The sequence below is a fragment of the Nyctereutes procyonoides genome, unplaced genomic scaffold (genome assembly GCF_905146905.1).
Source record: "Nyctereutes procyonoides isolate TBG_1078 unplaced genomic scaffold, NYPRO_anot_genome, whole genome shotgun sequence".
Taxonomy (NCBI): Eukaryota; Metazoa; Chordata; class Mammalia; order Carnivora; family Canidae; genus Nyctereutes; species Nyctereutes procyonoides.
Window position 1 is genome coordinate 16165732 of NW_026575024.1, and position 27577 is coordinate 16193308.

The 27577-nt window shown below is 49.3% G+C and overlaps 1 protein-coding gene across 1 annotated transcript in view; it reads left to right on the forward strand.

Moving 5' to 3' along the window:
- Window positions 1-27577, forward strand: part of JPH2 (junctophilin 2) — a 65315-nt gene that overhangs the window by 16725 nt on the left and 21013 nt on the right. Inside the window, exon 2 of the mRNA XM_055307597.1 lies at window positions 3224-4037. Coding sequence (XP_055163572.1) covers window positions 3224-4037 — 814 coding nt within the window. The remainder of the gene's footprint in view (window positions 1-3223; window positions 4038-27577) is intronic.

Here is a 27577-nt window from a genome sequence, read left to right on the forward strand (position 1 = left end):
CATTTTATCATTCTCTGCACCATGCTCTCATTTCTCTGTTCTCTGCACCTGCCACACATGTCCATTTGAACTGGGTTCAAATCCAGAGCTGCCTCTTCCTTACTGGGTGACTTTGGGCAAGTCACATAACTTCTCTGAACCATTCCACCTGTGAAATGGAGATCATGTTTGTATCTTCCTCTACAAGATCATGCCCACTGATATTTCCTTTTTTTGTCTCTTTCCACTTTTCTTTGGCCCTTTTATAGTTCATGTACTGTGGTCATTGGTTTTTTATGGCTGCTCACTGAAGGGAGGAGAACTCTGATGTCCCTCTCACTGCTGGCTGCGCCTGCCTCCTGTACGTAGAGAGAGGCTGCACAAACTGGGGACCCTCTCCAACAAATTACACAAGATTTTCTAGTGGTGAGGCCTGGAAATTGGTATTTTTTAGAGCTTCTGAAGGGCAGCCAGGATAAACTCTGGGCTCAGAGCATGAACTTTGGGCATTAGCTAGACTTAGGTTTAGATTCTGCTTCCTTGGTCCAGTCACTTAACCTCTCAGACCACCCACTTCCTCTCCTGTAAATGAGCATCATCATGGGACCCACCTGATAGGATCTTTGAGAGGTTTAAATGAGCCCTGGGCACTGTATTTGACTCTTAATGGGGTCTCTTCATGCAGAAAGGGCTGAGGGCGGGGCAGGGACTGGGGGTTTGAGCAGGAGCAGCCTGTGCTGGGAGGGACCGGGCAGTGTGGAGTCAGGTGGACACGCTGTCCTTCACCTGCAGAGTCATAGTGCCCAATTCCTAGAAGGCCAGCAACTCAAAGGTAGGCCAAACTTTAGAGAGCTTCATATCTAAAACGTCATTGACAAGTAGGGTCACTAAGGTCTTAAGGAGGGAAGAGAGTTGCCCAAGGTCACACAAGGAGATGGAGTTTCTGGACAGGTCCAGCTAATCAATCAACAAATATTTATGGAGCACCCCTATTTATGGAGCTACCCCTATTCCAAGTGTTGGGGCTACCGTGGAGACCAAAACAGGAAAGATCCCTGCCATCATGGAGCTTCCATTCTAGTGGGGAAAGAAAAGCAATACATATAATTGTTAAGTCATACAATACGTTAGAAAAGGGAACATACTATAGAAAACAGAAGTAGATCAAGGATGCCCAGGTGCTTGTGGGGGTGCAAGGAGATCTGGAGGAAGAGAGTTCCAAGCAGAGGGAACAGCCAGTGCAAAGGCCCAAAAGAGAGCATCCCTGTTGTGAGGAGCTTAAGAATCCCTTACCTAGTTGGTTGTTTCAGTTCCCAACTCATCCTGGGCATTTGCTGGGAAGAAGGCCATTTGGGATTTTTGTTTGTTTTGTTTTGTTTTGTTTTTGGTTAACCAGGGTAAAGTAGGAGCCTGTGTTTAAAGCAAAGGCTCTGAATTTCCCACCCTCGACTTAGTGAAGATTATGGCAGGGGCTAGTCTATAGACCGAAGGCATGAAGATGAAGGCAGGGAACTGACTTTCAGTGGACACACTTACATGGGCTCTTGTTCCCAGGAGCTCACGTGCCCACACTGATGGACACACAAGGCCTCCACTGTGGCCAACTCCTTGTACATACTGCTGTCCTGCGCACACACACGGTTTTACACCATCTCAGTTTCCCTAAGGCCCACAACCTCATACACTCAGACTCAAGTGCTTATTACTCTGTGCTTTAACATTCAGACAGCCTTGTACACCCAGAACCTCTCACACACCCAAACGTCACCTCCAGGAACTTGGGTACTTACCCCACGGTGTACACACTGCATTGCACACTCATGATCTCATATAGTGAAAAGACACTGACATGTGTGTTCATAAAAGTCTTCTATACACCTGGCCTTACACAGATACACACACTCCCATGCTTTCCAACAGAACTGCACGCTCTCCAGCATTCATACTACTCTGCCAACTCACTGTCTTATCCATTCATGAGCTTGAACACACACATCACCTTGCAAAATAGGATGACTAGGCACATGCATTTAACCCCACATACCAACAGATGTGCCTGCTCACACAACACTGCACTCTTTGAACCTCTAACGGTTTTGCACCCTCACTCAACTTTGCCTTTCCTTACATACTCAAGACCTCAAATACTCTCATGACTTTATGTTATATCCTGTTATGTCACACTCATGTGATCTCGGGGCACACACTGCCTCGTACACTCCCAGAAACACAAATATTCATGTTACCACACAAACTCGCTGTCTTGCCCACTCACAGTCTTGCATGGTCAGTCTCTCTTGGGTGTTTCAGAATCTGTGCACTCATTCAAATTCACACTCACCAGACCTCATCTGCTTGGACAACTTCACACTTTAAAACTGACTTGCCCTATTCTGCACACTTGTGACCCTGCTGTGTTCCTACCAATAGAAAGATTCACACCATCGTGCAAACAACTCCCGGCCATCCATGAGCGTCCTCGAATACTCGTTTAACCCCACACACTCCCGGGGCCTCCCTGGCTCACACGGCTCCACACACTGATGCTCTGACTCACGCGACCTCATTGTCTTGCCCAGCGTGACCTCGTTGTGGGGCTGCCACTGGAAATATTCACACCATCATGAAACTCCTGGCCGTCCACTTGTGAACTCAAACACTGGTCTAACTGCACACACTCAGGGTCCCTACCTGCTCATATAGCTTTACACACTGGCACTGACTCGCACAACCTCACTCTGCCACACCCACTGTGACCCTGCGTGTGAAGATTCACACCACTGTGTGAATGCCTCCCGGCTTGCCCACTAATGTCCTGGCACGCTCACGGATGCCCCCACCCCCCCACCCCACCCCCATCTCCCCTCCACCCTCCCACCCTCTCCTCCATCCCCACGCCCCACCTCCACCCCTCCATACCCCACCCCCCACCCCTCCACCCCCACCCCCTCCCCTACCTCCACCCGCACCCCCACGCCCTCCCCTACCTCCACTCCCACCCCTCCACCCCCACCCCCCACCCCCTCCCCTACCTCCACCCCACCCCCACCCATCCCCTCTCCATCCCCACTCCCCCCACCCCCACCCATCCCCTCTCCATCCCCACTCCCCCCACTCCCCCATCCCCTCTCCATCCCCACCCCCCCACTCCCCCATCCCCTCTCCATCCCCACCCCCCCCAGTCTCGCCCTCCCCCCTCCCCCCCTCCCAGCCGCCCACTGACGCGCCCTCTCCTCGCCCGCAGGGACCTACCAGGGCCAGTTCACCAACGGCATGCGCCACGGCTACGGCGTGCGCCAGAGCGTGCCCTACGGGATGGCCGTGGTGGTGCGCTCGCCGCTGCGCACGTCGCTCTCGTCCCTGCGCAGCGAGCACAGCAACGGCGCGGCGGCCCCGGACTCGCCCGGCTCCCCGGCCCCCGACGGCCCCACTTCGCCCGCGGCCGCCATCCCGCGCGGCGGCTTCGCGCTCAGCCTGCTGGCCAACGCCGAGGCGGCGCGGGCGCCCAAGGGCGGCGGCCTCTTCCCGCGCGGCGCGCTGCTGGGCCGCCTGCGGCGCGCCGAGTCCCGCACGTCGCTGGGCAGCCAGCGCAGCCGCGTCAGCTTCCTCAGGAGCGAGCTCAGCTCGGGCGCCAGCGACGCCGCGTCCACCGCCAGCCTGGGCGAGGGCGCCGAGGGCGCGGAGGGCGCCGAGGGCGCGGAGGGCGCCGACGAGGCCGCGCCCTTCGAGGCCGACATCGACGCCACCACCACCGAGACCTACATGGGCGAGTGGAAGAGCGACAAGCGCTCGGGCTTCGGCGTGAGCGAGCGCTCCAGCGGCCTCCGCTACGAGGGCGAGTGGCTGGACAACCTGCGCCACGGCTACGGCTGCACCACGCTGCCCGACGGCCGCCGCGAGGAGGGCAAGTACCGCCACAACGTGCTGGTCAAGGGCGCCAAGCGCCGCGTGCTGCCGCTGCGGAGCGGCAAGGTCCGCCAGAAGGTGGAGCACAGCGTGGAGGGCGCCCAGCGCGCCGCCGCCATCGCGCGCCAGAAGGCCGAGATCGCCGCCTCCAGGTAGGCCCCGGCGCCGCGCCCCCCAGCCTCCCTGGCTCCTCGTTTTTCTGTTTTAAGGTTTGTGTTGATGTATTCAGGAGCGACGCGCGCGCGCGCGCACACACACACGGACGCAGAGACCCAGGCAGAGGGAGAAGCAGGCTCCGTGCCGGGAGCCCGACGCGGGACTCGATCCCGGGTCTCCAGGGTCACGCCCTGGGCCGAAGGCGGCGCTGAACCGCTGAGCCACCCCGGGCATCCCCACCCCTGGCCTTTAAACAGTAGAACTCGAGGCGCTTCTGGTCCCCTGTCCGTCCATCCATCCATCCATCCATCCACTCACTCAACTACTGCCGTCCACCCATTCACTGAACCCTTCCGTTCATCCAGCCTTTCCAATAGCCACCGAACAACCATCTCTTCACCCCACCTACCCCCTCCACTGTCTGGTTACCCATCAACCCCCAGACACGCGTCCAACCACCCAGGCATCCATTCATTCATCCAGCTCCTCCTTCACCGAACTTTTCATTGCCCATCTGAATAACCCACGAGACCAACTACCTCCCGTCACTCTGCCTCTCTGAAATCTACCTGGACAGCCACTCATCCGTCCAGCCCCTTTCAGCTCCTATCCTTTTACCCACCCAACCCTATCTACCCAGCCACCTGGACACCCTTTCAGACAGGCATTCAACTCTCCATCCATCCCTTTAGTCACTAATGAGCCACATTCACTCAACTACTTCTTACATCTACCAGGCTATCCATCTTAACATCCATCCATACTTCATTCACCTGACTACCTCCATTCACCCAATCTCTTCCATTTATCCAATCACCCCCATCACGCAACCATGCTTTCATCTGCGGAAACAACATCCACTCCCACCCACCTATCCAGTCATGCAAGCACCTATTGGTCATCCATCCATCCAACCACCGTAACTCCCATTCAACAATCCAACTTCACTTCCAGTCACTCAGCTACCGTCACCTATCATCTACTAGCCCTGTGTCCATCCACCCTCCTATCCACTCAGCACCCACCCTTATTCCATATTCAGATCCATATTCAGATCCCTCCATGTCTTTTCATTATACTTGAGAAAAAGCTCTAATGTTGTCGTCAAACATTTATAGTTCTTGCTATGTGCATGGCACTATTTTAGTAGTTTACAAATATTGACTCATTTCATCTCCTTACGGGCCTTATAAGATCAGTTCTGGTTTTACTTCTGTTTTACACATGGATTAAATGAGGCTTAGAGAGAGAAAGTGACTGGTCCCAAATCACCCAGGTAGTGAGTGGCTCTTCATAATCTGGTTCCTGCACTCCCATTCAGCCTCATTTTTACCACTCTTGTCCCGGACCTGGATTTTTATTCTCTGTGTTAGTCACGCTAGCCTTTTATCCTTCCTTCGTTCCTTCTGCCAAAGAGCTTTTGTTCCTGCTGGTTTCCTGCCTGGACTGCTCTTCCTCCCTTTTGCTGCCCATTTAACTCCTACCCCTCCTTCAGAGCCCAGGTCAAGCCTGACTCCCTTAGGGAGCTGATGAAGCCCAGCCCCCTGTCACAGGCTGACCTCACTTGACGACCTTGCCATTTTCTTAGAATGTCTCACATTTGAAAGTTTATGCTGCTTCTGTGATTTGTTTTTAACTGGCTGTGTATGAAGGGCTCTTTACATGCCAGTCACTGTTTCGAGGCCTTTATGTAAATTAACTCAGTTGTTACAACATATCAGAAAAGGTAGGTGCTATTATTATTCCCATCTTGCAGATGTGGAGTGAACTGCAGGGAGGGCAGTGGGTGTGGCAGGACTCATCTGTCATGGTGCCCATAGTGGTCCTGCTGGCGGCTGAGTGGTCTGGGCTGGAGGCTGTGGTGCTGTGGTCTTCAGAGTGAAGCAGACAGAGGACCAAATCTTGGTCCTCTCATCTGTTAGCTCAGAGACCCACGTGGATCATTTTGCCTGAACAAGCTTGAATTTGCCCATCTGTGGTACCACCATTTCTTAGTTATATGTTCTTGGCCAAATGTGTTTTCTTCTGCAACCTCAGTATATCTTCTATAGAAACAGGGTTAGTCTGAGGGTTAAGAAAGGAAGTGCAGGTCCCATGGTCAACACTCCTGTCATGGGACGATTTTATGCGGAGCATTCAGGATCAACATTTGTGTTGGGAAGGGAAGGAAGGAAGGTGGGTTGGGCAGAGGGAGATGCTGGGCTGCCGTGCAGTCTCCACAAAGACCATAAGGGGTGTGCTGCAGTGGAGATGACCTTCAGTGTTGTCCCTAGTTGAGAGGAGGGAGCTGGATCTTTACACCCTCTGTACTGACTATAGCTACCCTCCAGGAAGGAGCATGACCTCGGGCTGGATGGTTCCCTTCTGCCAAGGGCAATACCTGGACCGGGCTGATAGCTGCTGGCACCCCTTTGAGTGGCTGGGGGAGGAGGAGAGGAAAGATAAGTCCTTCAGTCCTGAAGGGGACACTGGGTGGCACATCACAGTACCCTCTACAGTACTGGACACCTAGCAAAGGCTCAGTAAGCATTATTAGTCATTGTTGTCATTCAGTGAATTCATTATATGGGTGTGGAAACTGAGGCCCAGGGAAGGAACGTAATATCCCCTGAGACCACCTGGCAAGCAAATGGGAGAACCAAGGCTTCCACTCCTAAATTTCTGATTCTTTTTTTTTTTTTTTTTTTAAATTTTTATTTATTTATGATAGTTACACACACACACACACACACACACAGAGAGGCAGAGACATAGGCAGAGGGAGAAGCAGGCTCCATGCACCAGGAGCCCGATGTGGGATTCGATCCTGGGTCTCCAGGATCGCGCCCTGGGCCAAAGGCAGGCGCCAAACCGCTGCGCCACCCAGGGATCCCTAAATTTCTGATTCTAAAGCTTTAACCAGCACCTCTTGCTATCTTTTAACTTTGTAAACTTTAAATTGCTGTGTATGTGTGAGCAGTTAGTATCATTAAGATGGAAAGAGGGTATTTTTAAATTTTTAGAAAATTACCCTTACTCTTTGCCCCTTTTCCCCTAGTGTTAAGTTCTTACATTTTCATAATGGTCACAGCCAACAGTGGTCATTACTGTTTATTAAACTCCAGACTTCATTTGATTTGCACTAGTTTTTCTGCTACTCCCCACTTCCTGTTCTGGATTCCATCTGGTATCCCACACTGCATGCAGGTGTCATGTCTCTTCAGTCTTCTCTGGTCTGAGAGAGAGTTTTTCAGCCTTCCCTTGTTTTTCATCACCTTGACAGTTTTGAGAACTACTGGTCCGACATTTTGTGGAACATCCCTCAGTTTCTCTGATGTTTGTCTCATCATTAGCCTGAGTTTATAGGGAGTGCCTGGGTGGCTCAGTCCGTTGAGTGTCTGCCTTTGGCTCAGGTCATTGATCTAGGGTCCTGGGATGGAGCCCTGAGGCGGGCTTCCTGCTCAGCGGGGAGTCTGCTTCTCCCTCTCTCTCTGCTCCCCCTACTTATATTCTCTCTCTCTCTGTCTAATAAATGAATGAATGAATGAATGAATGAATGAATAAAATCTTTAAAAAAAAGACTGAGGTTATAGGTTTGGGGGAAGAAGACCACAGGAGGTAAGGTGCCCTTACTGTAGCACATCAGGGGCATGTGGTCTTAACATGACTCGTTATAGATGATGTTAACCTTGATCACCTGGTATCTGCCAGGTTTCTCTGCTGTAGAGTTACTATTTCCCCCTTCCCATACTCTTGTTCTTTGGAATGCAGACACTAAGTTCAGTCCACACTTGAGAGGGAGAAGGGTCTTAATCTCCAGAGAGAGGAGTATCAACATACATTAGCATTCCATCCAGCTAATGGAATTCTTCTGGAAGGAAGACTTGTTCATTCCTCCAAATTGAACATTTTTCATTATTAGGCCAAGTGTATGTCACTGGGACAGGGATAAGCCTGAACTGTCCTGGGCTACCCTGGGACTTGGCAGAGCTTACAATAGGTAAGAGCTTAGGCTCTTGATTCAAGAAGATCATGAGTTAGAGTTCTTGCTTCTCTACTGAAGAGCTGTATGACCTTGACCAAGTGGTTCATTACTCTGAACCCTGGATCTTCTTTCCAGCTAGGGTTGTTTTGAGGGGTAGACGAGCTAATGCCTGTAAAATGCCTGTCACAGAGCAACTAGCAGCAAAAGCACTCATTGCCATCATCTAACATGTTTGATTTTAAAGGTGAGAAATGGAAGCTTGGGAAGGAGGGATTTCCCCAAGCTCTCACCTGCTGGGGGGCGAAATCTTGCCTCTTCCTGCCCCCTTGAACGTGATGATGTTGAGCTCTTTTGGAGAAGCCCACCAGGCTGATAGCTGGGAACTGAATCTCTGGAGTGAGAAGGTGTTGTCTAGCTTCCTCCACATGTTTTGCCAGGAAGAGTGTGCAGGGGAGATTTGAATTCCTCATGTGTCTAGGAAACACGTCCTATATGCCTTCAGGGCTCTTACCATGTGGGGGACAGCTCCCTGGCTCAGTTTTAAGCTCAGACTGAATTTCCAATTAAGGCAATCTTTGGGTTAGGAGGGAAAGCAGGATTGTCTCCCTTGCAGAAGTTTTGGTGAGTAATCGAGCTGCACAGGAGCAGGGAGCATTCCTAGCAGCCACCAGCCTCCTTGGCCCAGGCAGACCTGAGGTTTCTCTCTATTGTGGCCTCAACTGCTGGTCCTGGGCTTTGATGGAACTTGTTGGCTCAGGGTCTAGGATCAGGATGGCTTTCCCAGGGAAGAGAGAAAGTGAGACATTGTGTCCCCCCTAAAATGGGCTATGGACTGAAAAAGATTGTATACCTGCAGTGTCCAATGTGGTAGCCACTTGGTGGCTGCCAAACTCTTGAAGTGGGGCTGATCTGAACGGAGATGTGCTGTTAAGTGTGAAACACACACACTGGATTTTGGAGACTTAGCAGTGGAAAGGAACCTGTGAATTTTATATTGATGATATGTTGAAATGATTATGTTTTAGATATATTAAGCTGGATAAAATGTATCATTATATTATTGTTAAATTGATAGCATTAATAACATAGCTATTAAATTAATTTCATCTTTGTCATTTAGTCTTCTGAATGTGGCCGTTAAAAAATTAAAAAATTGCAAACGTGACTCACATTGTATTTTTTTTCACATTGTATTTTTATGGCACAGTGTTACTCTAGACCCATCAGGGGTTCCAGGAGATAGTCTGACTCCTTCCCTGACCAAATGGGGAAATGGAAGTACAGAAAGGATAAAGAGATACAGAGCCACTGAATGCTCAAGGGGGAGCTAGCCTTAGGTCTTCTGATTTTGTGCCTAAAAACTCTTTTCGTGATGCCTTTTAAGGCCATGGATCCTGGTGGAGGGAAGCTGGGTGTTTGGGGAGTGGCTGAATGTTTCTGGTTGTCATGCCAACCCTGTGATGATAAATGGCTCCCTTCCATAGGGAGCACAGGGAGTGGTTAAGAGTACTGCTTTGGCCTTGCCCTTTGCTTGCCATATCTTGTCTTACCTCCAGACTTCAGTTCTCTCATCTCTGAAAACAAAATAATGATATCTACCTTGGTATCACAAGGGTTAAATCAGAAACTGCATGTGAAGCACTCAGCACAGGGCTAGGAGCAGCAAGTGTTCAGTAAATGTTAGCTGTTGTCACTGTAGTATTTTTCTTGTTCTTGAGTCCGGAGTCCCCACAGCAGAAGCAGGGGCTGGCCCGCGGGAGTTCTCAGCTGCCCCAGGCCTTGAGGTTTGGAACATTTCAGGTTTTGTGCCAGCATGGCATCCTGTGGCTCTGAAGGCAGGACTCTCTGAATTGGTCTGTCTTCTGCTCCTCTACCTTCCCACCGGTCCTTTCCTCCTTAGACTAGCCTTGGAAATTCCTAACTTGAGTGAGTGTAGGGTTAGAGGTGGCTTTTACAGGTAGATATTTCTCAGGTGGGCAGGAGCGTGTGTGTTATATTAGCTAAGAGCTTGGGCTGTGGTGTTGGGTGAACCTAGGTTTGACTCTGGGTTCAGCTTCCTATAAGTTGTGTGACCCTAGGCAACTTACTTCACCATGCTGAACCTCACATTCCTCTTCAGTCAAATGAGAATTAAATTAAATCCTTCTTCAAAGTGTTGAAGAGAGTAAGAAAAAAAAAAGAAAGAAAAGAAAAAAGAAATAGCCCATGTAGAGGGCCTATGTGTTGAAGGTATGCAAGGCAGTAAAGCTGTTACTATGATTCCTGTATCTGTAAGGATCTAACAGTCTTCTCTGAGAATGAAATTGCCCCGAGGGAAGACCTGTCTTCTATCACAACCCTACAACTGTTTCCCAAATTTATCTCTTCTGCACACCATCATCCCAGTTCTTGCTATAACGCACACGCCCTCTACCTACTTTCTTAATCGCTACCTTTCAATCAACTTATTTAAAAGTACTTATGTACATTTATTGAAAAGGAAGCCTTTCCCACTTGAAAGAGGGAAACCCATATCGCATTCTGAAGTCAGACTTAATACCAAAGGTGCTAAACCAGGAGCCTGTGCTCTTTTTGTTAAAAAGAGACATTGGCAAGAAATTGCCGGGTATGAAAGCCCTGTATGCACCTGGCCAAGGTTTGTCCTAGACCAACAAGACGGATGGGTTTGGCACTGTTTTAAGCTGGGCTTTGCACTGCCAGTGGTCATTTCCAGCACCACTAGAGTATGAGATCACCCAGGAGAAAGAGGGCCAGGCCTTGGACTAGGTGTAAGGGTTGATCTTAGCAGTTGCCCATGTTTGAACTGTTTATTCTCATTTGACAAACATCTATACAGTCAATATTTCTGGAAGCCAGGAGGATTCTAAGTTCCTTACATGTATTACATGTTAATCCTCAAAATAATTGTATGAAGAAGGTACAATTATTACCACTTTACAGATGAGGAAACCAAGGCACAGCCAGATTAAGTATCTCAAATAAGATCATTCAGCTGAGTAATGGCAGAGTTGGGAGACCTGGTTCTAGAATGCTCTTAACCATTATCTGACTTTTAGCAGGTTTTCTGTCACAAACTGATTAGCACTTACCTGTGCCAGGCTTGTGCTGGGGCATAGGGCACCCAGTGCATCAGTGTGGTCAACATCCTCTGGGGACTCATAGCTTAGTGGCAAAGACAGACAGGGCTTCCACACAGCCCCTAGGGGGTTGGAGGGAAGCGCAAGGAAGGAACAACTAAGTGCCCCAGAGGTGGTCTGGGAAAGCTCCCTGCAGTGGTGGGTGATGCTAGTTGGGAGTTTGGCAGATGGACAAGAGGGCAAGAAAGGTCATTTCAGGTAGAGGCATGGAGGTAGGAATGTGTGTGGTGTATTTTGGGAGCAGTGAGTCATGGGGAGCTGGAATGGGTGGGGAAGAGACTGGAGATAAGGCTGGGAAGGCAGCCGAGGGCCAGGGTAGGATGGGCTGTGAATGCCAGCTTAAGGAGTGTCAGGTGTACTGTGTGTGGGCACCATTCTAGGTGGCTGGCCGCATTCACTCATCTCCTTTTAATGGTGGCACATAGAAATTTCTTTAAAGTGCTCCAAGTCACATAGCTAGTCGGTGCTGGGGCAGAGATTCTGGCCCTGGGGTCTATGTTCTCAGCTGCTACACTGTCTGCCACTCACAGGGAGCTTCTCCCTCTTTCTCTCTCTTTTTTTCTTCCTTTCCTCTTTTTACATTGTTTGGAACAACATACTTGTTAAATTAAATGAAATTCAGAATAATCAAAGATAAAAAGTAATGAAACTCCTTTCCTACTCCTGTCTCAGCCACAGCTCTGGTGTAACCACTATTAAGAGCTCACCTACAGCCATCTTCCACTTACCCATTCTGGGGTTTTGTGTTGTTTTTCTTTTCTTTTGCAGCTAGGATTACCTATATAATGTTCGCTGGCTTGCTCTTTTGACTTCATATGTTTTGAGATTTTTTTTTTATCTTATACACATAAATCTGCCCTGTTCTTCTTAACAGCTGCATACTATTCCATAGTTTGGAAGTATCCTGATTTATTTAGACAGATCTCTCTTGATGGAGATTAAAACCATTTTATGTTTTCATGATTACAAAAAAGGCTGCAGTGAACATCCTTGGACATGTACTCTTGCTCACGGAAGAGTATGCTGGTGAAAGGAGTGGCTCAGCCAGGTGCCTTATTCCATCAGTGACATCTGACTGTCCTCGGAATGCATTGGAAAAATGATGCCAATTCACCTGGGTCTTTGCAGGGGTCTAACTCTTGGCATTCACTGTTGAAAGGTAAATTGGTGGTCTCTCTCCTCAAATACTCAAATACTCAAGTACCTTTGAATAGATTAACATAGACAAGCAGAAATCCAAATCAGCCGTGTCTAATGCCCACCCTCCCCCCATGGTTCAATAGATAATTTAAGAATAATTGTTTTGAGGGGTGCTGGATTCTTAGTCTACTGGCATGGCCCCACATCTCTGCCTGTCCTTCTTCACACAGATGTACATTTATGGGTTTAATTCCTAGAAGTGTAATTGCCAAGTCAAAAAGAATGTGCATTTTCATTATTACCAGAACCCTAGTTAACCTCCTAAAGGGTTGCACCAAATTTATACCCTCCCTCACCACCAGTAGTGCCCAGGAGGGCAGCTTTCCTCACATTCACCAGTACCATGTATTATCAGCCTTTTGCATCTTTACCAAATTATTTGAGGACAATCAGGTATTCTATAAACGCAATGACCCATAAACGCAATGACAAATGTCAACTGCCCATGCTCCATCAAGGCAGAAGCTTGTCCTCGGCTCACTTCCTGGTTCCTTCTGGATATGGGGTTCCATTGAGGGGGATTAAACTCCCTAGGGATGGCCTTGAAATGTTGGAGAGGCCCCTGACACTCGACTCCTGCTCTCCATCACATCCCTCCTTGGAGAATGGCCAGTGGACAAAATCCCTTTGCTCCCTGAAGACTGGGGTGAATGGAATGTCCTGAGTTGTCAGAGCTGGACTCTTGTGACATACACAAGGCAGCTGTGACTCCAAAGCCGGCCTCTGAGCTGAGTGGTCTGGGGAGAGAGAAGACCTTGCCTGGGGCCGTGGCAGCAAGAAGATGTTCACACTATGGGGCAGTGTTTGTGGGAACCAGGCTTTCCAAGCTTGGAGAGTGGGAAACCAGAGAAAAGACCCAGGGAGCTCCTATCACTCCTCAGAAAAAGCTGGTCAGAGCTGGAAGGACCTTAGGGAGGACACAGCCCAACGTGCTCATTTCACAGATGGGGAAAATGGAGGTCCCCATGTAGAAAGGGACGGCCACCCAGCCAGGGTCATGCAGAGAGAGGGGCATGGCTGGAGGGCTCTCGTGAAACTTCAGCTGACTTCTGGGTCACACACATCTAATAAATCAGCTTGGAAGAGGACAGAGCTCGGGGGAATGGAAAGGAATGTTTTTCTCTCCCCAGGCCTTAGCCCTATAAACTGGGCTTATGGTCCCACTCCGAAACCTTTCTAGCTTGATTTTTTAGCCTCAGTAGCAGAGTCGGAGAACAGAGAGCCTGATAGCCTACATGTAAGGGGAAAAATGCTGCTGTCAATGCAAGTGTTTCCCCTTATCCCAGTGGAAGGTCCGACCGCGTGAAACCAATGCTTGGCCCCTGACCATGGCACTCGAGCTGAGCTCCAGCAGCACAAGGGACTCAGAGGTCTGCGCCAGAAGAGCCAGGGCACAGGGTATTAGAATAACAGTGACAGAATGAGAATGACAGGGGCCTTCCCAAGTTGAGTGCTCCAGGACTCAGCTCCAGCGTGGGCTGCCTGTGTGCTAGGCTTGGACACTAGCTGGCCACATGGGTGGGTACCTTCCCTTGAAGCTTCCTGTATCTTCCTTTCTGCATCTCTAAGATGGGGTCATGGGAGCACCTGCCTCGTGGGGTGTGTGAGAGGACAGTGCCCGTTCTCACCACTGTGTGCCAGACTCTGTATAGATGCCCTTTATGTTCATCATCTCATTTAATCCTCATGAGTGAGGCGCTATTTATATGTAATAAATAACCTATTTTGTAGGCGAGGAAACTAACTCACTCAAAGGCCCAATGTAACTCATACAACCCAGGCTTTGAATTCTGAGATCCAAACCTGGTCCCCTTAACCTCAGTAGGAAGAGGAAGTCCTTCAGCTCGAACCTTTCAAGTCATTGTCCTGCCAATCTGATGTTCTGAGCCTGGACCCTGGCACCTGGCCATTCCTTTTGTATGGCAGGGCAGTTGAGAGCAAAAGCTGGGGAGACAGAGAAATTGAGGTTCGAATCCTACATTATTACTTGGCTGTGTGTCCTTGGTCCTCTGAGCCTCATGTTCCTCATCTGTAGGATGGGGACGGCATCAGCCTTGCCTCCCGGGTTACAGTGAGGATTCCCTGAGGTGATGTGCAGAGGGGGCTTGCATGGTCTTGGTGCTCAGCAGGTGCTTGGTGAGCAGAGGTTGTGGCCTATTTTACCACCAGAAACTCAGGTGGGTGGAACATGGAGAGGCCAGCAGGCTCTTCTTCCTCCAAGCTCATCCTTCCCCAAGTACAAGCCACCTTGCTCCCCTGGGTTTCCAAAGCCCGGTCCAACTTCCACTTGACTTCCTAAGTCCACACCAGTGAGTCCCCGCCATGGGGAGAGGAGTTAAAAATAAAGCCCAGTCTTTAAATCCTTCAAGTAAACACCTAGCTCTCTAAAAATAGCGCCTTTGCAACTGGGCTCCAGAGCCAGCCTGGCCTTGAGGGATGGAACTTGGCGGGCCTCGTTCTCATAGCCAGGCAGGCGCGGGCCAAGCCTCCACATCACCCACATTGCCACGGAGCCTCTGGTCCTGAGGGGGATGCAAGTGTCTCCAGCCCCCTCTCTCTGTCTCCATTGCCACCAGCCGAGTGCTGGCCACCTGCCCCTCTCACTGCCCCACTGTAGGGGCCCCTCAGCAGCTCCTTACTCCTCTTGCTGCCCTGCACTCTCGTCCATGCAATAGTTGGAGTGGGTTTTTATCACTGTAAGCCAGAGGATGCCACTCTGGTGAGCAAGACTTTCCTGGGGCTCTTAGTTTAGGTTCCCCTGGAAACAGAGCCTGAGGCAAGGATTTGGGTGTAGGTAGCTGATTTGGGATGTGATACAGGAAGGAGAAGGTGAGAGGGGTGAGTGGGTAGAGTAGAAACAGGTAAGAAGGCAAAGCCAGTCTAAGTATGTGTTACGGAGGCATCACTGCAGGTCACAGGGACTGGATTGGGCTGGGACCTTGGTACAGAAGACCCCCCCACCCCGCCCAGATTGTGCACCTGGAGAATGGAAGGTTGGGTGGACAAAGCACTGTCCCCCTCACTCCAGTCCTCCCTCCACTGAAGATTTCCCATGGAGGCATAAATCTTCCTCTGCTTCCTGGTGTGCTTGCATTTGGGGTGGGGCCAAAGGGGCCTCCTGCAGCATCAGAACAGGCTCTGGGCAGAAAGCAGAAAACTGGGCATGGGCGAGACACCTGCAGTGCCCAAGGGGGTGTTATCATAAGCAGAGCTTCCCTCCATAGCAGTGGGTGAGATCACGAGAAGAGTGGGGAGCTGTGACATGGGATCAGGGATGTCTGCTTCTAGGAGAAATTTCAGATTTCTGACTTCGGCCCCTAAGACACTTCCTGTCTGGCTCCAGCTTACCCCACCAGCCCCATCTCACACTGCTTGCCCCATCGCTCACCTTCAGCCACCACTCCTCCAAAGGGCTGCTCTCTTTTCTGCCTGTGTTTTATGTTCCTTCGTACATACTGTTGCATTTGCCTGACTCTTTAGCTTGCTTACACCTTGTTGTTCACGAGGACTCACTCAGCTCAAATATTTCTTCCTCAGAGCTCCCTTCTAGTTTGGGTTCCCCGTTTTGGGTGCCACTGGCACCCTGTGTGCCCCTGCCTCAGCTGCCACCCCCACCTCCACCATTGTCCACACTCATCCCATCTTCCCTGCTAGGTTGTATACTCCTTGAGGGTAGCGACCCTGTCTGCCATGTTCACTGCCAGATACCAGCACCTGGCATAGCACCCAGCGTGGAGTGAGGCTCAGGAAGCAACATTAATTCTCAAAGATGTCATTATGGGAAGCACCCTCCACTTGACTCCCTTAAGCCTTCACACACATTCAACAAATATTTATTGAATCCTTCAGTGTGCCAGGTAGTGTTCTAGGCTTTTGGGAAGAAATGCTAAAGCTCCTGGTCTTCGCGGAGTTGAAATTCTAGTTGAGGAGACAGACAACACAGCCAACAGAATAAATAAATTATAGAGCATGTGGTAGGGGGCAAGCTGCCTTTTTCCATAGTGGTCAGGGTAGGCATCACTGAGAAGGTGACACAAAGGCGTTGAAAGAATCAGCTAATGGGATATCTAGGGGGAAGAGCAGCCCAGCAGAGGGCAGAGCCAGGAGAAAGCTCCAAGGTGGGCACGTGCCTGGCGTGCTCTGGGAGCCACAGGAAGACCAGCGAGGCTGATGGGAGCGCTAGAGGAGGACAGTAGCCGAGGAGGCCAGGGAGCATGTGGCGTTGGGGGGCAGGGATAGATCACTGTGTCCATATGGGAGCCACTGGCCACACGTGGAGATTTAAGTTTAAATTAGTTGAAATTAAATAAAGTGAAAGTCCTGTTCTTCGGTTGTAGTAGGCACGTGTGAAGTGCTTGATAGCTGCCGACTTGGACAGTACAAATAGAGTCCTTTTCCTCCACTGAAAGCCCTATTGCACAGTGCCTTGGGAGGGCCTTGCAGGTCATTGTAGGGCAGCAACCTTGCCCATACATAACTGGGCACACATCCTGGGGTCCTTTCCTCACCTCCCAAAGTGGTTATGATTAAAGCAGGCAAGGCCATTTGGTCCAACCCCAGCCAGTGTCAGAATGCCTTTCCTGTCATCCTCGCCAGGCAGTCCGGCAGTCACGGCTGCTGTATCTCTGGGCATTGGAGACACCCTTCCTGAGAAGATGCAGGCCAACTTTGACATTTGGGTTTGCTAAAACCAGAAGAGTGTTCTGCATCTGTAGCTTCTGAGCATGGGTCCTAGTTAGCCCAGTTAGCTCCAGGACTGTATCAGTTAGAACGGTGACACATTGTGCTTCTGGTGTCTTAACCACTGGGCTGACCTCACATAAGATCAGGGATCCAGTGCCAGGCTGTGCCCACAGGGACCCATCTCCAGCTGTCTTTCCCTCCTGCTCTCCTAAGAGTGTGACCTCTGTCGTCCTCCAAGACGGCCATCGCACCCCTAGCATCACCTCTGCATTCCAGGGCAGAGGCCACAAAGCAGCAGCCTCTCTTCGTGGGGAAGTGAAGCCCACTCCGGGGATTTACATTTCATTCTCCAGAATGGATTGCATGGCCTTCCCTGCATGCAAGGAGTCTGAAAAGATGAATATTTTTAGCCAGACACGTTGTTTTCCCAAACAACATTAGCCTTCCATTAGTGGGGAAGATGGAGAAAATGGATATTTGGTGAGCAGCTAGCTGTATCTGCCCCCCCAAGTCACTACAGAGATGTAAAAACTGTCTTAACCACCCAAGATTCTTCTCTGATCTAAGCTTATGTAGTCCCTTCCTCTGGCCCCTGCTTTTGTGAGTCTGCTCTGCTTTTCCATCTGCTGGGTTCACCAAGGTGTTTCCATATAGCCCCAGCAGTCACTCCAGGGAGACATCTCAAGAAGGGGTGTGGAGAGGTACCCACAGGTGGGAAGGAGGGGCTGCAGTGGGATCCATCTCCAGAGCCACCTTTGGCCAAGCCATATCCCTTGTGGGGGCTATCACATTACTGCTGAGCACTGTTCCCATCAGACCTGGCTCATGCAACCCTCTCTGGAAGGGGAGTTAGTTACCCCAAGGTCATGGAAGCCTGCAGCCTAAACTGTACCCCACAGGACTTGCTGCAGCCTTACCAGAAGCCTGGCCAAAGGTGGGGGGCCCTGAGCTCTGATCCACCTGGTAGAGGGTCAGAAATGCCATGGATGGGCAGCCCCGGTGGCTTAGCGGTTTAGCGCCGCCTGCAGCCCGGGGTGTGATCCTGGAGACCCAGGATCGAGTCCCGCGTCGGGCTCCGTGCATGGAGCCTGCTTCTCCCTCTGCCTGTCTCTCTCTCTCTCTCTCTCTCTCATTCGCTGTGTCTCTAATAAATAAATAAAATCTTTAAAAAAAAGAAACACAACTGATTAAAAAAAAAAAAAGAAAGAAATGCCATAGATCATGTCCTCCAAAAAGGGATTTGTTAGAGGCCAGCCTAGGGCAGCCCTATTGGGCTCCAGGCCTGCACAGTTCTTCTCTGACCACCCCAACTGGGGTGGATGTAGAGACAGTCTTTATGCAGCAGAAAAATCATCATGGAGCCTGAATTATTTCTTCCTTTATTTTTTTAAATAGGTGACACGTTCCTATGGTTCAGAACCCCACAGTTATAAAAATGTAGAGTCTACCTCCTCTCTCTGTCTGCTGTGTGATAACACCTCTGCACCCCATGGTCAACTGTTGTTTGCAGTTTCTTTCCTTTTCTTCCAGTTACTTTGTGCATATATGAAGGCAGGTCCCATGAAGTCAACATGTCAGACCTACAAAATGGCAATTTCATATAGTTCCACCTAACACGAGCAAATACATACTTGGATTCCTATTTTTCTCTTTCTTACACAAAAAAGGTACCATATTACATATGCTGTTCTGAACTGTGTTTTCTTCTCTGCTGTGTATATATTGGAGATCTTTCCATATCTTCCCAAATAAAGGCCTTTATCAGTTTTTTAATACTTGCATTGTATTCCATTATATAGCTCGATCATAATTTATTGAATCAGGCCCCTCTTGCCTGAACATGGCCATTTGGGTAGTTTCCAGAATTTTGCTGTGTTAAATAACGGTGGACACCCTATCATGTCATCCATGGGTTAGTATATCTTTAGGATAAGCTCCCCAAAGGGCAATGACTACATGAAGTCTGTCTGTGGGGGTTGTCCCATTTTATCTTCCAATCCACGTTAAATGAGGATGAGAATGCCTCTGCCACTGATGTGCTGAATGACTTTGGGCAAGTCCCCGCCCTCTGTGGGTCTCTGTTTCCTGCAGCACTGAGCTCTCCTTTACTTGTCCTTGGGAAAAACAGCTGACCCAGATTTGTCTCCTTGCATGGCCTTTCCCACGCCCCAGCCATGTGCAGCTATTGTTGCCATAGCTTCTTTGGGAGATGATTTCAGCCCCACCCGAGGCCACGGCAGCCCAGTGAGGTCAGCATGGAAGTGCAGGCAGAGGGACCACCATGGTCAAAGGCACAGAGGTGTGGGAGCATGGGATGAGGCAGGGTTTCACAAATGCCAGTTACCTATATACCTTCCCTAAGCCATGCCATAGCCACACACCATCTGGGTTATTATCTCTTTACTATTTTAAAAATATTTTTAACTTTCTTAAATCTACATTTATTTTTATAAAGGCATTTTTTACATCATTACCATAAATAGAAATCCAGTGTTAGATAAAAAGCACCAAAAAAAAAAGGCACCACAAGAAAAAAATACAGTGAAGCAAAACATCGTTAAACTGTACCTCAGATTGTTGCTCATGAAAAGCTCAGACCAAGGCTGCTTGCTGCTGTGCTTTCTGTCTGCTAAAAAATGGAGTATGAGAGACCGTTAAAGACATAGAAGCACCAAAGGAGACTTTCTCATTGAAATCAGGATGGTTGAATTTGAATTTTATTTTTTAAAAAGATTTATTTATTTATTTATTCATGAGAGACACACAAACAGAGAGAGAGAGAGAGAGAGGCAGAGACACAGGCAGAGGGAGAAGCAGGCTCCATGCAGGGAGCCTGAGATGGGAATCGATCCCAGGTCTCCAGGATCAGGCCCTGGGCCAAAGGCAGGCACTAAACCACTGAGCTACCAGGGCTGCCCTAAATTTGAATTTTAAAAGAACAGTGTGACCTGATAAATGTCCTGGTACCACCTATCATTTTTGATCCTACCAGTGCTAAGCATTCCACACTTACAGACATTGGTATAAAGAGACAGATTTCTCCGCTCCCTCTTCCCAGAGCCTCCACTGAGAGAGGGGGGAGGGGGAAGCTAATTTTGAAGACTGTGCTCTATGAACTAGATTCTATGGAGTTCTGGGTGAGAGGCACCTAAGCTTAGACAGCCTTGCACACAGTAGGCACTCACTAAATGCTTATCAGTGACTGACTTCTTAGTGGGCCCAAGGGGCTCTTATGAAAGGATGGGCATTTAGACTAACAGGTGCCTCCTGGAATCTTGTCCAAGAGCAGATGCCTTCCTCTCACTCTGTCCTCATGTGGCAAATGATTTACCTCACAGCTGAGGCTTGCTGGGGAAGCACTGGATTAGGAGCCACCCAGGTGGATGGGAGGAGCACAGGATCAGTCTCAACTTTTGCCATCCCTTCATATCTCTGTTTGTAGGATACGAACACAAATACAGCTGTCAAAGAGATCAAGCCTAAATTTATTTCCCACTTGTAGAAAGTTCAAAATCAGTGCCCTCATTGACGGACAGCACTCTTTCAAGCGATTTGGAGGCCCAGCCTCCTTCCATCCTGTGGTTCTGCAATCTTCAACACTTGGCTTCCAAGGCTCTTTCTGCTCTAGCCAGTGAGAAGAGAAAACACCCAGAAAAATGCAAGTGATGGTTTTTATTAGTCAGGCCAGGCTCATCATGTCCTCTCAATTTCCATTGGCCAGAATCCAGTCACAGGGCCATGCCTTCCTGCAAGGGAGGCTGGGGAACTGTCCAGGCAGGCATGTACCCAGGAAGAAGAGGAAACTGGTTTGATGAACTGCTAACTGGTCTTGGCCATGCTTCGTGAACATGGCATTTGAGGGCCTTTATCATTTGCCTCCATCCTAGGTCATCATTTACTCATGACATTGACATTCTCAGGCTGAACTTTTCTCAGTTTCTTAAACTGTGTGTGTGTGTGTGTGTGTGTGTGTGTGTGTGTGTGTGTGTCTATTAACACCTCCTATGCATTGGCTCTTGCAGTTCCCTCTATTCAGAACAGCCTTTTCTGACTTGTTTCCTGTCTTCTCTGATGGCCCAGCTCCCGGGAATATGGAGAATAGGACCACAGCCTCAGAGTTGAAAATAAGACTTTGTCATTTTCCAAGGACTACACTCAGGGAGAAGAGGGGACACCTGTCCACAGCCTGAACAGGTCCCCCTCCGCTCCCCCACCTCCTTCATAGAGCAGATTGCAGGTTTCCATTCATACACAAGCACCACTCCTTGAATTGTCCTGTGATAGGTAGGGGGATCTGTAGCCAGAGATGACAAAGCTCAAGGGCTTTTTGCCAAGAAAACTAGTAACCTGTTTGTCAAAGGAGGTTGCAGAAATTGCCCAGGAAGAAGGTGAAATGCAAGGGGCTGAATCTGCTCAGTTAACTTTTTTATAGTTTATGTCAATTCCAGGAAGTCGTGTGCTGATAAAGTAGCTGTTGGAGGGAAGGGTGGTGGAAGTGGAGAAACCCGCTTGAGTTTGCCTGGCTCCATGGTGTAAATACTGCCACTGTGGCCCATTTCACACCACCAAAGTGCTGTTGCCGAATGCAGAGCCAGGAAGAGAGGTGACAAGATTGACTCTCTTGAGCAGGAGCTTGGATGAGTGGCATGCACTAGGTTAGCTCTAGAGCTTGATTCCTCCATCTTGTTCTGCTTGTAGCTGTAGCCCATTTCTTATTTCTTTGGTGCTCCTGACTCTAGAAGCCCGAACATTCCAAAGTGGATTGTTTTCCTCTCGGTCACCTCTACTAGTCTGCAAGCTTCTGATGTCCAGGACTCTGCTCTTTGCATCCCTGTGGTGTTGCTGGATGCCTGCACTTAGGAGGCACCCAGGAAATGCTTACAGAAGGCGGGCAGGAAGAAGGCTGGAAGAGATAGGGGTGATGAGCCCATGCAGGGAGGCAGTTCCTGCTCTGTGACTTGCTGGCAGTGTGACATCAGGCGGACCCTTCCCCTGGCCTGTTTCCCCATCTGTATACAAGGCTCCTTTATTTTCCTCTGCCCCAGCTGGGCCAGGCTTAGCACTGCATAGTAATTATGATAACGATAGTAATGGCTGCTGTTTATTCATTCGGTAAAGTTCTGTTAAGCACCTACTCTGGGACCGGCCCTGTTCTAGGTGCCAAGGATTCAGCAATGATCAAAACAGACAAAAATTCCTTCCTCATGGAGCTTGCATCCCATATTTGCAACGTGCCACCAATTGAGTGGACTCTCCCAGGCACCATCTCATTCAGTCTCCAGGAAGCCTGAAAGGTGAAGGTGTAGTTAGCTCCCTTTTACTGCTGCAGGAGTTGCCAGAAGTCAGTCAGTGTGTAGGGGGCAAAGATGGCACTTGGACCTTGGCATCTGGTCCCAGGACCTGGTTCTTGGCCATCACAATACGCCCTTCCCTCCCCACAGCCCCCCTTCTTGACCACCTCTCTGCCTTTACTCAGGCAGATCCCAATGCCCTTCCCAGTGTGCCCTCTCCACATTTGATCTGTTCCTATGAACACATCTCTCAGGCCACCTGCAACCTGACTCCTCCCTAACAGTGTCTTTTCTGTGTCTCTGGCCTTGTCTCCAAATCCTTTCTCGTTGTCTGGCTGACCGTGCTTGGCCACCAGGAATGGAATCATTTGCTTCTTTATTTTGCTCCCTTTGAGACACCTGTTTCCCCTCCTCCTTCAGTCCACCACCCCAAGACCCGGGCTCAGACCCACATGAAGAGCTCAATACACATCTCTTAATTAATGCATTGAAATCCTTGATTTTTCCTTGGATTCTGGACCAAGTCTCAGTTGTAAATGCCTTCATTGTATGGGTTATTTTTTTCTTCCTGGAAAATCTGAAGGTCAAATCTATTAAACCATAGCAGCCGCTGTGTGCACCTACTGTGTGCTGGGTATGATGCTCAGTACTGCAGGGCTTACAGAATGAAGATACAGTTGCCAATCTTCAGCCTCAGTTGGCACCTTGGTGTGGTCAAGGCTGGGATGATCGCACAGCCTCGAGTGCCTGGGACAGTCCTGGTTCATGCTAGGTATAATTATTAGCAGCCTCCCCTTCACCTTCAGCTTCCCTGGCTTTATAAGCTCTCCAGTCACCTGAGGACATGACTTCTCTGACTGTTCTAAGCACTTTGTACATACCAGCACATGTGATTCTCCCAACCCTATGAGGTTGGTGTTATTATTCACCCTTTCCACAGATGGGGAAACTGAGACACAGAGCAATAAAGTCACTTGCTCAAGGTTACACAGCTTGGAAGAAGTAGGGCTAGGTTTTGAACCCAGGTCATCTGTGGCCACTCAATCACTGCCTTAACACAAACTTTTCTAAGAGATCTTCCCTGATCCGGTGCTCTGGATACACTTATCCTGTTCAGGACTGTTGTGACACAGTTTTGTGACAGGAAGACAGCAACAGGGTCAGATTCTCTGCTGGAGCCTGGCACAGGGCCTGGGCCAAGTAGAATCTCTGGAAATGCTTTTTGAACCAAGGGATGTGATTCTCTGGGACTGGATTTGGCCCCTCCCTGTGGTTTTTCCTCCCCGTCCTTGTGGTGGTAGAGATGCCAGGCCTCAGGAACAGTTGTAGCTGCCTGGAATTCCTTCCCAGCGCTCCTTATCAGTTTTCAGAGCAGGCTGGAGTGGGATGAAGGGGGGTGTTAGGGACACTGGGGACTGCTCTGGAAAAAGCTGGAATGCCATAGCCTGAACCCCACCTGGGGAGGGGCCGGAGGTGGGGGAGGGTGCCGGGCAGGGAGGCCTCAGCTGTCACATTCCTCCTGCTCACAGAAAGCTCTTCTGGGCGCCTTGTCCTTATTTAGACAGGAGATGTCTGCTGACTCGGGCCTGTGGGATGCTATTGCTGGCTGGCTCACCAGGCAGGGGAGGGCGGTGGGGGGGGGGTGCGGTGTGCAGAGCACTCCTGGGGCCAAGTCAGTGGGCTCTTGGGCAGGAGGTCCTGGTGGGAAGTCCAACCCTTGGGGAGAAAAATCATTCTCTAAATAATAATCACAAAAATAGCAGTTACCATTCATGGGTACCTACTACGCACAGAGCACTAGGCTAGGCCCCTCTGTAAGCTCCAGGTGGTGAATTTCTCCTATTCGTGGCGGTGCTCCCAGATTTAACCCAGGACCTGGCACACAGTCGGTACTTTGTAAATACTTCTCACAATTGAGTGAATATAGACTTCACATGCCACAGTTCATGTGATCCTTATAGTAATTCTAATGGCGGCTAAGTGCTATTATTAACCCATTTTGTAAGTGGTAAGACTGAGATTTACAGAGGTCCTGTGATTTGGCAGAGGTCATGAAATTTGGAAGAGGGCATGCAAGAGTTCGAAACCAGGTTCTCTGATTCCAACACTAACTAATGTTCCCATCTTCCCATCTTGGTACCAGCCACACTGCAATTCCTGGCTTTCCCCCTTTATTGGCTGAGCAAGTTGGATTCATGATACAACCTTTCCATCTTCAGTTTTCTCACCAGTAAAATGGGAATCGATAGTAATATCTACCTTAGAGAATACCGTGAGGCTCACATGGAGTGACATGCAGATGTCTTAGCATCTTACTCAGCACACAGTAGGTACTCAACATGTATTGTGTGTTAGTATTGTGGTGATGATGGTGATGATGATGATGATGATGATGATGATGATGATGTTAATGATGATGATAATGATGATGATGGGTCTTCTCCTGGCTGGATTGGACCCAAGCAGCCGAGTGAACAAAAGGTGGCGCCGTTTACCAGCAGAGGCTGTCCCCTCCTGGAGCACAGTGACGATCCTGGCCATCTGGAGAGAGCCATTCCCAGCCTGTCTGAAGCCTTTCAGAATCCCAGAGTAAGGGACGGGAAGGGTCTGGGTTCTCCCCTGTTAATACCTGGTACACAATCATGCCCTTCTGTCGGCTTGATTGCCCAGGGTTTCCACAAGCACCTACTATGTGCCGGTCTCCACAGAGCAGATGGAAGTAGGGCCGGCTGCCGTCCCTTACACGGAAGCCTGTGGCCACACTATGGAGTGGCAGCAGAGTGTAGTGCTGGAGAAATACAGATTCTGGAGCCAGGCTGTCAGGATTCCCATCTTTGCTGGCTGTGTGGCCCTGAAATGGGGCAGAGTCCCCAGAGTTACTGAAGTTACTGAAATGTCCAGAGTCCTAGTTTTCTCATCTGTACCCGGAGGATAATAATAGTAGTATTTCCCATCTAGTTGTTGATGTTTAATGGTGTCATATGTGTGAGCACTTGGACCAGGGCCTGTCACATAGTAAATGACCCTTCTAACATATCTATAACAGAGGTAATAGTTACCATGATTAATTTTCAATTATGGGAAAGGATCACACAGGCCTCTCCGGGCCTGTTTCTCCATCTTCTTATGGTATTGTTTTGTTTTTTTTTAAAGATTTTATTTATTTTTTTATTCATGAGAGACACAGAGAGAAAGAGAGGCAGAGACACAGGCAGAGGGAGGAGCAGGCTCCATGTAGGGAGCCTGACGTGGGACTTGATCCCGGGTCTCCAGGATCATGCTCTAGGCTGAAGGCGGCGCTAAACCACTGAGCCACCCAGGCTGCCCATTACAGTATTGTTATTAAATGAGAAGAGATACTTTCTGAGGTCCTACCAGCAGTGTCAGTCTCACAGTCAATTATGTAATCCATATAACACATTTACTTGATGCATATTTACTGAGCGACCGCTGCAGGCCTGCTTCTGTTGTGGTAGACATAAGAGTGATGCTTCTGCCCTTTTGGGGGCCTCATGGGACAATTGGAGGAAGATAAAGTGACCTGTCAGCTAAGTGCAGGGGACTGCAAGAGCAGAGAGCTGGAGTCAGTGTATGCTTTCCTGAGGAAATGTCCTGAAGGATGAATAGGAGTTTGCCAGATGAAGAGAAGATGAAGAGGGGAATAGGTGTTCCCAGGAATGGAAGCAGCCTGTGTAAAAGCCACAGAGGTGGAAATAGTAGGGTACAAGTGGGGACCTGGAAATCTCTGGCTCTCTGGAGGGCTGGTTTGCATTAAGTCCTGAGAGTTGGCAGGGGCTAGGTCATGAGGTCATGTGAATAGCATAATAATGCCTTTCAATATTATTATTATTTTTTTAAGATTTATTTATTTATTTATGATAGACATAGAGAGAGAGAGAGGCAGAGACAAAGGAGGAGGGAGAAGCAGGCTCCATGCCGGGAGCCTGACGTGGGACTCGATCCCGGGACTCCAGGATCGTGCCCTGGGCCAAAGGCAGGCGCCAAACCGCTGAGCCACCCAGGGATCCCCCCTGCCTTTCTATATTATCCTCCAGGTGCTGGGAAAGGTGCTAAGCAGGCTTCAGCAGAGGGTCAAGATTACATTTACTGGGGGGTGGCCTCTAGGGAAGACTTTCTGAACCAGGTGGGGCATAAGAAGGAAAACTTACTTCTGGGGTTAGTATCCAGCTGGACACGCCAGTAACATCGCACCAGTAGTTAAAGTTTTGAAATATTCTGGTTTATACCAGTTTGTAACCAGAAGCTATCCTGAACTCCCTAAGTGCTCCCCACCTCCTATTACTATCCTGTATACCTGGCCTCTTGCCCAGGAGATGGACTCCTCCAGGACCCAGCAACCTGACACATCACTCTCACTGGTTGGTGCCCACGTCCCACAGCAGTTGCTCAGTATTTTTAATACCACACTGCCACATATGTCTTAGTCAAGTCTTCCAGTTCCAAGAAAGTATTGGAGAACATCAGATAGAGCAGGACCAGCTCAGGAAACTTGAGTCTCACCCCAGTCCTTGCCCTCATCCTGCAGGGAGGGCAGGTGAGACTGGAAAACCCACGAAGGCCCATCTTGCATGGCTGACATGAGCTTAGGAATTGGGCCAGCCTGGAGCCTAGAACACTTCCTGGCCATGTGACTCTCCCTATTTAGTGGACATAGTAATACTACCCCTTAGGATTGTTTTCAGGAATAAAAGTCCTAGCACTCATAGGATGTTAGGTTTTTAAAAATGTATTCATTTACTTATCTCGGGATAGGCATACTATACTCACGTTGGAAAGACCTAAAAGGGTTGTATCAGAGTCCTGGCATGAAGGAACATAGTCAAAGAATTCAATTGCAGACAGTTTCAAGAAACTACTGGGGTTCCCCCCCCAACTTTATTGAGCTGTAATTGACATATAACACTGTACAAATGTGTTGATTTGACTCACTTAAATATTGCAAAATGATTACCACCCTAGAATTAGCTAACACCTCTTTTGTGTCATGTAATTACTGGTTCTTCTTGGCAGTGTTAATAGTTCAGATCTATTCTCTTAGCAACTTTCAAGTATATATTATAGTATTCTTAACTATAATCACCACTATTAGGTCCCAGAACTCACGCATCTTATAACTGGAAATATGTACCCTGTGGGCAGCAAATTAACAAGGGAGGTTGGGTTACCCAGGACCAGTGACGATGGGAAGCCATTAGTGTTCTAGGCCTGAGAGGTCAGGGGAGAAAATGGTGTAACACTAT